Source organism: Desmodus rotundus, chromosome 9, assembly GCF_022682495.2.
Source record: "Desmodus rotundus isolate HL8 chromosome 9, HLdesRot8A.1, whole genome shotgun sequence".
Taxonomy (NCBI): domain Eukaryota; kingdom Metazoa; phylum Chordata; class Mammalia; order Chiroptera; family Phyllostomidae; genus Desmodus; species Desmodus rotundus.
The window spans coordinates 57,199,689-57,212,725 of NC_071395.1; the positions used below are offsets into that span (position 1 = coordinate 57,199,689).

General features: G+C 54.0%; 1 protein-coding gene across 3 annotated transcripts in view; it reads right to left on the bottom strand.

Moving 5' to 3' along the window:
• Nucleotides 1-373: 373 nt before the first annotated feature.
• The window catches only part of ADAMTS2 (ADAM metallopeptidase with thrombospondin type 1 motif 2), a 294,714-nt gene continuing 282,050 nt past the window's right edge, over nt 374-13,037 (bottom strand). For all 3 annotated transcript variants that reach the window (XM_053910547.2, XM_053910546.2, XM_053910545.1), the window contains 3 exons: nt 11,799-11,928; nt 10,898-10,987; nt 374-3,807 (listed from right to left, as the gene is read on the bottom strand). In XM_053910547.2, coding sequence (XP_053766522.1) covers nt 3,356-3,807; nt 10,898-10,987; nt 11,799-11,928 — 672 coding nt within the window. In that variant the 3' untranslated portion in view covers nt 374-3,355. The remainder of the gene's footprint in view (nt 3,808-10,897; nt 10,988-11,798; nt 11,929-13,037) is intronic.

The following is a 13,037-nucleotide window of genomic DNA, read 5'->3' on the forward strand; positions in this document are numbered from 1 at the left end:
AACAATCATTGGTTACTTCTCTGAAATTCAAGTTTAACTCAACATCTAGTATTTTTCTAGAAGCCCTAACTGTAGCAGAGAAGGGAGAATGAGGTGTCTGCAGAGTCTCAGCTCCTGCCTGAATAAAAGGTCCCCTGGGGACTGTGGGCTGAGTCAGGGCGCCTGGAGAGCCAATTGCATGGCGTCAGGAGGGAGGCCCCTCAGACTGCCTCTCGCCCTTCATAGGGTCCTGGCTCGGGGCCTCCTGGTGCCCCCACTCCCCCCCTCTTGGCCGTTTGAGGGCAGCACATCCTTCCATCTGTTCAAGTTCAAGCTGAGAATGGGGGTCAAGGGGGACAAGTGCAGTCGAGATAAGAAACAAATGCAATCACGATGTGCAAAAACACAGACATTTTGGCTTTAATAAGTTATAAAATCAAGGAACCGAATTTTACCATACAGGAAACAAAAGTACAATAAGATGTGGTTGGAGTTCAGCACTGTGATGACCCCTGGGGCAGCTGTCTGTCCCCAGGGGTGCATAGTCACATGCTTCATCCCATAGGCTTGACTATTGAGCACCACATATATACTCCAAACAAAGAAAAGAACAAGCAAAAAACCTTAGAATGCAAATGAAATGCTTATATGTGAAATTCCATGGGTTTTCCAAAGGGAGTATATCAGCTAGCACAAGTCTCCTGTGAACGTAAAGTGACTCTTGGGTCCCTTGGCTGATTTTTTAGAACCGTGGACAGAGGGTGTCTGAGTCTCACACGGTGTTTCGAACCCCAGCAGGAACACCTGCTTGTCCTCCCCTGGGGTCAGGAGACCCCAAAACAGGGATAGATGCTGGCTCTGGAAGCTCAGGACTGTTGCTAAGCCTGCTCTCTAATTGTCCCAAGCTCAGTGGAGATGTGAAGTTTCTCAGAGCTGGGTGAACACCGTGTTCCTGGGACAGGGAGACCTCTGAGGGCCACCTAGTTCCGGAGAACTCTGGATACATGGTCCGAGTCACTGAGTCCAGCATGTGGGGCCATGGCCATGCTGGACTGCACCTTCCAGAGAGCATCTCTCTCCCTCCAGCAAAAGACAGTTGCCCTGGGCAATGCTGGACCTGGGGCCTCTCCACCAAGATGTCCAGCCCGAAGACGCAGTCCTGCTTTGCTGGGACCTGAGGATGGAGGGTTCCCACACTGAGGCCCCCAGGCTAGGGTTAGTTACCCCAAACTTCCTTTCATTTGAGGACAGACCCAGCAAGAACTGCCTAGTGCTTCAGGCTGTGAATAGCACCAGCTGCCAGGCCTTCAACCGATGAAGGCAGAGGGGCCCACTTCCCAATCACAGCAACAGGACTGCAAAAGTGCTTTAGTCCACTTCTTACTGAAGAAGGTATACTAGGAGAGGTGTTCCAAACATTTTCTCCAGTTTGGTTCTTAGAAGCCAGCAAGCACCTTTAGATACTGGAACGGGTGTGAGTGTGTGGGGGACATGGTGGCGGGAGTGGGAGGGGCAGGCTGTTCCAGGGGCTGGGAGGCTGGGCATCACCCAGTTGGATGGTTATGCATCATCCCAGATATGGTTCTCACCATGGCCTACACCCTTTCTTTGTGCCTCAGACTACACACACAGACATGCCACACACACACACATAGACTCAGACAGACTGAGGACCTCACAGAGTAGTACAAAGCAGCTGGCACACAGTTATCCTGAGCCTCGGCATTCTTATCCATATATATAACGGGGTATTAGACAAGAAAAAATTCTCTTAAGATCTTTGACTGGCAAGAATAAAAAAGGTCTAGAACTTTCGTGGATATGAAAAGCCTATGAATTATGTGTCAAGGTTGGCTAAGGAGCTAATGTGCCCCCAGGGTCTGATAGTTTTTGGAAGTTTACACTGCATGCTAATAGCAATGCAGGGAGAGGTAAAAATTAGCCATTGACCTCCCAGCTGTCCCCACCCACTCCCTGCTCATTTCTCCCCCATTCACATCTTGCTCACAAAACACCATTCTGCTGAAAATAGTAGTTGTTAAAGTTTGTGAAGAGCAAAAGGTATAGCAGGCTCTGCCCACCTCCCGTGCAATGCCTGCCATCAGAGGACAAATCTTGGAGTTCCCTGCTGAAACTCTAAGGATGGAAATGAGGGCAGGACTAAGGTCTCGGGGAGCTCCACAGGGCAAGCCTATCCCCACAAGTGACGCTGGGAGGGTGGTCTTAAGGAGCAAACCCATGCCCCATCACAGGTCCCTTGGGCATGACACCCTGGGGGCAGTAGTCCCCTACTCCTGGAGAGCCAGGGCCTCAACCCCTCAGTGGGCTTTGCAGCAAAGCCTCCCCTGCACTCAGAGAAGCAGGGAGCCTCTCTGGGCAGCTGGGGCTGAGGCCAGGCTGGCTGAAGGGAGCCAACAAGGCCAGGGTTCGTGGAGAGGAGACCTGGGAGTGCACTCCGCTGGCTTCTCCTGCAGAAAACATGGCCTGCTGTTTAGATCTATCCTCAAGCCCTGGTTATAGGGTTCTCAGTGCTTTCCTGGGAAGAAGTGGGCAGCTTCACAGCTGGGACGAGGCTGAGATATTCAAGCACAGCTGGTAAGCACCAAACAGGTCAGATAGCTTCCCTGAGTCCTAATCAGCAACCAGCAGCTCTAGACCCTAACAGACTCCCAGGCCTCCTTAAATTGGTCATTAAGGACTGAGAATGTTCACACAAAAATCTAGACCACTAGTGAAAAAGCATGCTGTCTGGCAGCAGGGCCAGCTGCCCCAGAGGGGCAGTGACACTGAGTCACTGCCCCTCAGTAGCTCCCAGGTTGGTCTGGGTCCCCACACCAGGCGTCACACTTACCCTCGCCACCAACCTGCCCTTGAAGGCCCTGGAGGTCACAGCCTCCACCTCAATGAGCTCATCTCACTGACTGGTCAGTTTGTAAACAAGTCACCGTTTTTCCTAAGAGTCCCCATGGAGCTCATGTCCAGGCCTGGGGATTGGAAGGAAATACCTCCAAGGAAAGGAAGGTCCCAGTTACTGTTCAGAAACAAATTTCTGTCTGTGTGAGGCAGTCTGCCTGCCCATCTGCCCTCATAGAGGAAGGCTACAGATCCCACACTCCCGTCTGTCCACACCCAACCCAGCCCAGGGCCTGGCCTGCTCTGGGGCTGGGACACCCATGGGCTCTCCTGCTACCACATGCTCACAGCCATGTACTTAAGCATATATATCCTGCTGCCATTCTCCCTCTGTCCCCTGAACACTTTTTGGACTCAGGAATTTTGATGTCAAAGCCCTGACACAGGATTTGCCATCCCATGGAATACCTCTATAAGCAAGAAAAAAAAATGCTACTGCTGCCGCCTTTCCATTTTATTAGAACTACCCGAGCATCTCTTTCTTCCTCATCTCATCAATGAGCTCTTGGATTCTTTGGTTTCTGGTCTTCTCGTATGGGCTCGGCCGTCGAGGGATTAGGTTGGGTGGCTGGACCTCATTGTCCAGGCCACTGATTTTGTAGGGCATGTCCACAGCGTTGGTTTCCGGGTGATCCTTAGTGGTGTTGGTGCTGGAAGTATTGACAGGCACCTCTTGGGGCGTGCTGGGCAGGGGCTGTGCCTCCATGACCAGGGTGGGGATGGGGAGGGTGGGCGTGAGCTCTTCGATGTCATTGTGCTTCCTGGGTGATGGCTCTGCCTTGCTGTCTGCGCCAGTAAGATTGCCATGCAGGTTACAGGACTTGCAGCACAGCTTGCTGTAGTCTGGGATGGAGCAATAGCGAGACAGGACTTCCATCCTGCAGAACATTGACTTGTCACCTTGGCAGCGGCCCTCTGAAAGAGAAAAGTGGAACAAGTAACCCAAGGACAAGATAAGGGAAAAGTCCTGCCCCCACAGGGAGCAGCTTGATGCAGGAGGCTTCGGAAAGAGCCCAGAGACAGCGCAGAGGCAAGCGAGTCCGCACAGGAAATCTGTGTGGTTTCCTCCTCAGAGGTGCGCCAGACCCCTCCCTGGAGTGCAGTGCATGAGCTGTGAGCAGGCTCCCCTCCTCCCAGCAGCCTCTGGAGTCCAGGCCTTGCAGTGTCCCTCCAAGTCTGGGACAGAAAGAGGCTTGTCTGTTCCCGGGGAGTTACTCCACACTCCTGTTACAGAATGGGGCTTGGCCAGATCTTCACACATGATGTCCCTGTGATAACCCCAATGAAACTGGGTGGTAGAGTTTGACTATGCAGTAATCTGTAATCAGTAACTATAACAAAACCACACCTAAAAGAACCAATTCCTAAAACCCGATAGAGCAAGACTGGAGCCTTGGTGGTGGCCTCCCTACGCTCCTCACCTTCCTTCCATTCTCATCCAACCTCCCCAATGATCATTGTCTCTGAAAAGCGTCTAAAGGGAAGTTAAATATTACCCTCACCTGTGTGGGCTTTCTTCCCTTTGCCTCAGTGCACCCAAGAGCCCTGTCTTGCCCATCCAACCATGGCCCTGTGCCTTGGGATCTGGCTGCTTCCTAGTACACTGCTCCTGACTTGATGCCTTCACATGGCAAATCCTTCTGCCCAGCATGCCCTCCCTTTTCCTCCCTGACCAGGACACTGGTCATCCCCAGTCTAGCCTTCAGGAAGCCCGACTCTCGCCTCGGAGGCCATGCTGTCTCCCCGACATGGCTGCCTTCTCGTGGCTAGCTCCAACTCTGCAGCCACACTGAGTCAGCCCATCCCACTCCTCTTGTTCTCACTCCTCAATCTCTGTGTTCTCCCCAAATTCCCGTTCCTTTTCCCTTTCCCTCATCACCTCATTCCACACACTACACAAAAGTTGAGATTATTTGCAAAAATTCATTCAGCGTGAAAGAATGAATCACATCATGGGGTATTTGGTCATATCAACAAATTCCCAATCACTGACCTTAGTGGGCCCAACTCTGCCTACTGTGTTTCTCTGCTCAGACGTGCTCTGCGCTCCACAGCGAGGACCCTAGCCTTCTCCACAGAAACTCAGCTGTGCCTTCCTTCCCCTCACTCTCCTAGGCTGACCTCGTCTCTGTCTCCTACTGAGAGGGAGGACAGAGGGATGGATGGGCAGCCTGGGATGGGAGACACCCTGCAGAGTCACTGCACCAGCCCTGCAGCACTTCCTGCCCTAACACACAGGCCAGCCCCTCTACTCAGGGCCTGTGGCTCTGACATCCACCTGTGTGGCCACTTAGCTGTACGCCAACCCCAAACTCCCCAAGGTTTAGGTTCACGGACACAGCTTCCACCTAGATACTTCGTAACCCCAACAGTCCCTAAGCTGCCTGAAATACCACATATCTGGCCCAAGCCTATGGCCTCTGCAGTCACTGCCTGTCTCAGAGAATGGCCTTTCAGGTATACACCCCATCCATTCGTGTCTGAGGCCACCAGTATTTCCTCCTGCACCTTTCGGGTATGTATGTCCACGCTCCCCTCTCCCACCTCCACGGGCTGTGGCTGCACCGTCTGCCTGCCTGTCTACTGTGAGAATGTTTTTCAGTTGGAGATGTGACCGTGTCACTGTCCTGAATGAGGCCCCTGCACTTCGCCTGGTTGTTTTCCTACTGAAGACCTGTCCGTCTCACCTCTCTGGGCCCGCTCAGGCCTCAGGCCTCCAGCTATGCATGGTGCTTTTCTGGCCACAAGGCCTTTGCACACACTTCACCTCCCTCTCCTCCTCTAGGCTCAGTGGAAACACCTCTCCCTCAGGCAAGCATTGCCAACCCCCTCCTTTCTCAGGTAATTAAATCCCACCAGTCTGGGTCTTCTGGGGCTGCAACTCTGCCCTTCCCTGCACTGCATCGCAGTTGCGGGTTCACATTTAACTGTCAGATAAGGTGACTAATGCATGACTTGCCCATTATCCTGAAAGCTCCAAAGGGAAGAACCTGGAGTTGTGTTGCATGTCCCTCTATCCCCAGAACAAGTAAATGTACAAATGGGAGCAATATAAATGTAAATAACTGAGGAAATCCAGGAAAGGAAATTTATGCATTAACCACAGCCACGTAACAGGCAAGAACATGCAGAGGCACCTACCACCAGAGCGGGGAGCCACTTGGGTTCTGAGCTTCTAAGTGTGACTGGCTTCAGGATCACAATGCGAAGAAATAAACACAGATCGGCTGTTCTGGAAAAGGCTGTCTTCCTAACCTTGAGACTGAGCTCATGCATTAAAAAGGCTCACACCATGGAGGGAGAAAGGCAGATGTGTCTGCAAGGGCCAAGGGCAGTTTCCAGAAACCAAATTGGAAGATCCAGAGACGTGGCTTTCAGGGTTTTAAAACTGCTAGATAAAATTGTACACGGTTGCCCAAAATATGAGACACACCAAATCAGAGCAGTCTTGCTTGATGCTGCCGGGAGATGGGACAGCTTGGGAGGGGCTCAGAGCTCCTCCCCCTCCCTGACCACGCCCCTATCCAGTGGCCACACCCCTTCCTGGAACCCACCCCGTTTCTGGCCCCCATTAAGGTGAGCTGGGTGAAAACCACCGGTCCCGGGCTGCGGGGAGACCCAAGGGAGCTTTTGAGTAGAGCAGGTGCAGGCTATAATCATCCGCCTGGCAGCACTGCGGGGAGTGGTGCCGGGCCTGCCACACCGCAACGCCCTCTCCTATCCCCGGAGCCTTTTCCCTTGCTCATAACAAGGTCGGAATTAAACATCTCCCTCACTTGTCTCCCACTAGGCTGGGATCCTGAGAAGCAGGCATCACATCAGTCTAGGGCAGGGGCCGGCCCACTGCGTCCTGTGGGCAAGTCAGTCCCTCTAACTGGTTTTGTAAAATAGGTTTTACAAAATAGGTTTTACTGGAGTAGGCATCCATTCATTTCACTACTTGCCCTCTACAAAGGCAGAGTTGAGTGGTTGGGAGCGAGACCACATAACCACCAATGCTTAAAATATTTGCTATATGGCCCTTTAGAGAAAAAGTTTGTCAACTTCTGGTCAGCTGCATGGTGGTGTCCCAGGGCCTGGGTCAGAGCTGGCCACAGAAAACACTCAGCACTAGGGCTGAGTCATGGACCCACTGGCACGAGCCATCCTCTCCCCGCCACAGCTGGGCTGGGACCAGGCTTTCCCCTTCAGGGTACCTCCCTTCTACCCAGTGAAGATGTTGGATTTCTGGGTCTGATATCCTTTAAACAGTGGCCTGCATTCCTTTAAGTTTTTTTAAGTTAAAATAAGTCAGTGAATGAACAAATAATTGAGACAGCTGCTGGCTGAGAGATTGGCTAGGCTAGTATCAGCCTGGATAAATTTCAGAACAATCGTGACCTGCCAGTCTTAAAAGGACGTCAATGGCTGTGTATTTTAAGTAGCATCACTGAGCAGAGAGCCCTCCGACATGAAGATGAAATTATGCCACTGAAGGCTGAGTGACATCAACTGGCCCAGGATCTCTACCAAGATTGTCACTTCCCGTTCATGATACTTGATCTTCAGCCATTTCCAGCAACCGTGACCTGGTGAGACCCACCGCCTTGCAGCGAACAAACGGCGTTGCGGTGGGTCTCACCAGCTCATGGCTCCTGGAAATGGCTGAAGATCAAGTATCATGAACCGGAAGTGTCGATCTTGGTAGAGATCCTGGGCCAGTCAATTGAGAGCGATTGAAGAAATTGAAGTCATCTGTGTGCCATTCTTACAATCTTGGCTGTATCTGAATACCAGCCTGTGTTATTATTTCCTCAGTAGTTTCCTCCTTTAAGTGAACCCCTTATGTTTTTAACTTAAAATTTACGTTAGAAGAAAATTTTGTACTACTACCATTCATGTAAAGCTAGTGGGGTAAATAAGGTCACCCTAATTAAAACACAAAGAAAGTTTTACATCCTCTTAAGTCAGTTTGTAAGTCCAATTTTAATTCCTCCAATCTCAGGGAGGCACTCCTGACTGCAGCGGGCTGAGTTGGAGAGGAAGGAGCAAGTGTGCTGTGAGAGATGCTGGAACTTGTGAGTTCTGGCAGGTGAGACTTAACTGAGGTGGCCATGAGAGACATGGGGATGAGGACGGGCTACGGCGTGGTGCTTGGCCATGCTGATGAGCAACCTAAACCACCTTTGTCCCCCACACTTGGGAAAAGGCTGGGATGGAGAAAACGTCATCCTCTTTTCTTGGTCGTCATGCACCATTTCTTCTTTCAAAAGATTGTGTGAAAAATTAAAGAAGTGGGAGGCCTCTCTCGGCTGCCCACGCCCTCCATCACTGTGGCTGTCCCGGGCACACAGCCCTCAGCTGCCTGCAGCTCTGGCCGGGCCCACTGTAGTGGGGTTTTTTGCTGATTTGTCCTGGCAAGGAAACTGAGCAGACACAGGTCTATCCCATGGAAGTTGTCTTGGTCTCCCTGTGTCCCTTGAGCTGGAATTCCTTTTAATGGCCAGAGCTCTGGGCAGTCTGGACTCAGCCACAACTACTGTGACCCCTACCCTGCAAATGGACACCTGGGGCTTGGCACTGTGCCCCAAAGCCCACATCCATGGGGCAGGGTGGCCCATGACATCCTTTCTCATGATCTTCCTCCCTGCAGGGGACCTCTTCACAGAAAAGGGAGAAGAGAGATATCCACTGGCAGAACACCATTCAGACTCAGATGAGGCGGTCCCTGTGGGACCCTGACCTTCTGTCTGGTCCTTGTTAGCAAGGTGAACGAACACACAAGCCTCAGGAGACATGGGCAGGCGTGGTGAGCACACACACCTGTGAGTGTTGCAGGCCAGGTGCCCAGAGCCTTGCCTTCTCCTGATTCAGACTGTCCTGAGCCACATGGGCACCTCTCCTTTCCTGAACAGAGAACCAAGGGCTGCCCCAGGAGCCAGGTGGTGGCCTGATGGTGGCTCAGGGCACTGTGACCTGGACCAGCCCTGTCTTGGATACAGACCTCCCATTTCCTCTCCACCGGCTCTGAGCCCCTTCTTCCTGATGCAAGAGCACTGATGAGGAGGGAACACAGACGTTCCTGGAGGTACTTGTTAAGCTTGGATGGTTCAGAACTCAAAATCATGGTGGAGTGTCTCTACAGGGGAGAGGGAGCTGTCCCAGTGGGAGAGGGACCCTAAACATCTCCATTAGGCAGGGGAAAGAGGACAGTAAAGTCACAAGAATCAGAAACCAAGGAACTGAGGGGAGAGAAGGGCACCTGTGGCTCTGTGCCCTTGGCCTTAGAGAGGACAAAAGGAGCCAGCCAGCAGCATGCCAAACCCAAGCACCCGTTTCACTGAACTTTTATTGAGTTTATTTGTGGGCTGCATGACAGGAAGCCTTTCCAGCATTAGTAAGAATAAAAGGTCATTTTCACAGTCACTTTGGCACACACTCACGTGGTCTCATAAAAATACCAGAAAAGCAATGACAGTGGAACCAATAGAATATGTCATAAATACATAGAAAACACTAATAAAATATCCCTGATAAACCAAAGTGCATATAGACAGAGAGAACAATGCCCAGGAGCATCCTGCACCTTCCCAGAGTCACTTGTGTCACTCACACGGCCTAGTCCAAGGTGAAAGTTAACAGTCGTGAGAGTTAGTAAGTGTTACACACCGAGTATTTACATAACAGTAATCAGCGCCGGAGGGTGGGTGGGGTTGACGGGCTGCTATGCACAGGTGGACAGCGCAGGGTGTGCGGGGGGGGGGGGGGGGAGGGGGGAGGGGGCGAGGGGATCGTGACAGCAGGGGTGCTACACGGGTCACTGAGGGGCCACACGTGTCACCCTCTGGAGTAAGGCAGAGCTGTGGGAGCGCCGTGAGGGCTCCAGCAACAGTCAGCGCCCACTGGCCAGTGGGTCTCCTTCCTGAGCAGGGGTCTGCAGGCTCAGGTCGAGGGGCCCCGGCAGCCAGGCTGCCTGCATGGGAAACCCTATCCTTGGCCACAGGTGGGTAACTCGGACTGCCTCCCCCCGCACTTGTACTGCCGGCCTTCTACCTGGCTCATAGCCCTGCTGAAGCTGAAGTTAGCAGCCAATTCTGTTACCTTTCAACTTTAAGGCATTTTCTACATAGTTTTGTCTAAGCAAAAAAGCAATAAAAATTGAGGTAATTCTGTAGTTGTTCACACTGGCAGGTGGCCGCATCCGCATCAGACAGTTTCTCACTCTCACTCGTTCACCTCTGTGGACGGGGTCATGTGTGCATGATGAGAAAAGGCCATTGGAACTAATGGACAGAGAGTGGGACAGGCGGTATGTCCCTATGTCCCACAGAGGTACACATCTCCATCTCCTCCACTTGACCCGAACCCGCCCGAGGGGGCAGGGAGTGGGGATGAGGGCTGTGTGAGTTGGACACAAAGGCCACAGGAAGCAGCCACAGTCACACGAGTCAGGAGGACACACTGAGCACAGCGTCAGCAGCAGCAGCAGCAGCAGCAGCGAGGCAGTGGGAAGCCCCTGATACAACGCCAGACCCTTTGGGCTGGGCCACCCCTCACAGCAGGGCGAAACCACAGGCCTTAGGACCCTGGCCTCATGGTGGTAGGTGTGTTGAAAGGGGGTGGGCAGGCTGCCCCTTGACTTCCAACCTCCAGCTCCAGCTTGGAGGGCTGTGGCCCCGCAAGGCAGTCACCAAGTGGTCACATTCATACCCTGGCTCCTGGCCCCTCCAGCACCATGACAGATCTTTGACCCTTTACAAGCCATCACCAGCCAGGTCCTGGCCCTCCTGCAAGAGGCCACTGCCTGGGCCATGCCCTGAGGCTGGCCCTACTGGTCAGGTAGCCAGGCGGCTCCAGAGGAGGTGGTCGAGCACAGAGGCCCAGGAGAAGATAGATTCAACCAGAGCCCTCAGAAAGAGTCAGGGGAGTTTTCCATATAGAGAGAGGAGGGGAGCCCAGGGCAAGCTCCATAGGGCGCAGGGCATGCACTGGAGGGCAGAGGCAGAGTTATAAACGGGCCGGTTACTTGACGAAGTCTTCTGGACCGGTGTGTCGGGGTCCGGTTGGGATAGCCACTGAACCACATAGCTCTTCTGGGAGGGGTCAGAGATGTTTCCTAGAGGGAAGAGAAAGGGGCTGCAGTTGCTGAGGCACCAGGCCAGGGCCCCCCCCACCATCCTGCCCATCTGCTCCACAGACCCTCGTGTCCTTGGGAAGGTCAACGGAAGGGCGTTCAAGGCTGTCCTTCGTGGCAGGTGGGCCCAGCCTCCTGCCTCTCTCTCACCCCTGGGTGTCAGCTGTAGCATGGGGCTGTGGCCGGCCTCCTGGTCTGTGCACTGCTCCGGTCTGCTCTAAAGCTGAGCCGTGTGCCCACTGCCTGCTCCAGGAAGCAGGGACCAAGTACACCTGGACCCACCACCTCTCCCCACAGCTGGGGCAGGCACATGTGACCCCTCTCAGCTCCCATCTCCATAGATAGAACTGGTACTGGGGTCTATGTGTTGAGCTGTTCCCAGGACGCAAAGAGGTCATGTGTCCAGCACTTGCCAAGCTGTCTGCATGTAGCGGGTGCTCTGGTTGTTCTCTGAGCAGGACACAGGGCTCCTGTCTGGCCTAGCCCTCTGTGCAGTCACTGTGAGTCTGGTCCCAGACCAACAGAGAGCGTCAGGAAGGCAGGGCTGGGCTGAGTCTACTGCATCCTTCATTAGGGCCTGGCCTGGCCCAGAGGGGCCGTTCCTTCCATTCCCCACGAGGGAGAGGCCCTGGCCTCAACCTGGGAGGCCTCAGCTTCTACTTCAAAGTCAGGGATGCTGAGTCTGGGCCACTTGTGGGAAGAGCATTTGCCTGGACCAGCACCACCCCCACCCCCATCAGGCCCTGGGGCTTGCATGCTGGGGCCCAGGGAATAGGGCAGCAGAGAGGCTTACTGGAACAGGGGCTCAGCCTACAGATCCTTGCCGTCTGAGGTCGCTCCTCCCGGCAGATCCCGAAGCTGTCATCTGCTGTGCGGCAGAGCACAGGCCGCTCCTGGGTGCCATTGCCACAGGTTACCGAGCACTGCAGGTGGAGAGTCACCAGTCAGGTCCCACCTCCCACGCTGGACTGGGGCTGGAAGAGCTCTTTGCGCAGGTGACTCCACTACATGTGGGAGGTGGGCAGGGGCAGTGGGGTGTGGACTAGAGGCCTGCCCAGCCTCTGGCAGCTGCCTCAGTCTCCTGGGACTCTGAGGAGGGGACATGCATGCTTATGTCTCTGAGTTACTGTGGGTACAAGCGATTATGTAGGATCTGGCATTCTGAATGCTCTGGCTATAGGAGGCCCAAGACCCAGGAAAACCTGCTTTGCACTGTGGACCCCTGGGAAAGCTCTGTGTCCAGGCTTCCTCACCTTCCTCCTACACAAGGCTCTGCACTACCAGCACCTGCAATGGCCCCTCTAGCCTGTGCCACCCCGCCCCACCCTGCCTTCTCTGTGGGGAGGAGCCAGTAGCAGCAGTCACACCCAGCCCCCTGACTTGGCTCCCAACCCACCCAGCCCTGACCAAGGACAATTTTCAAGTCCTTGTCCTGTGGGTGGGAAATGGTAGATTCAGCAAAAAAGGCCTGTGTGCAGGACTGGCCCCTGGGCAGCTCCTGAAAGCCAAGTCCATGGAATGTCCTGTCTGGTAAGAGTGTTCTCTATGCCCGAGGCCTGCAGGTGTGCTGTGCCAGTCAGTGACACCAGCAGTGGCATTTCTGCTGAGCACCTGCCTTGCTGCCGGGCCTGGAGCTTCTGTGACAGCCACCATCCCACGCAGGTACTGTAGGCCTATGGGACTGATCCCCAGTGGAAACCCTGGACACTCAGGCTGTGTGTGCATGGGGGGGTTCCGGGTTGGCAGTTGTGTGCTGTCACACATCATTGCTGGGAGAGTTAGGCACCTCCCTGGTGAATGCATTGGAAGGGGCACCTGGAGGCATGCGCTGGGCTCCCTCTGGCCTTTGCCATGTACTTCTCTTTCTCCCTGATTGCACTCTGAGCACTCCTGGTCATAACCCACAGCCATGCATGCGCCACTCTCTGGGTCCATGGTCCTTCCAGGGAATGGTGGCCCCAAGGCTGGTCTGGGCTGTGCACTGGGGTCAGTGCTTCGGCCAGCTCAGTCCTGCCCCCAGAGCGGCTCCTCA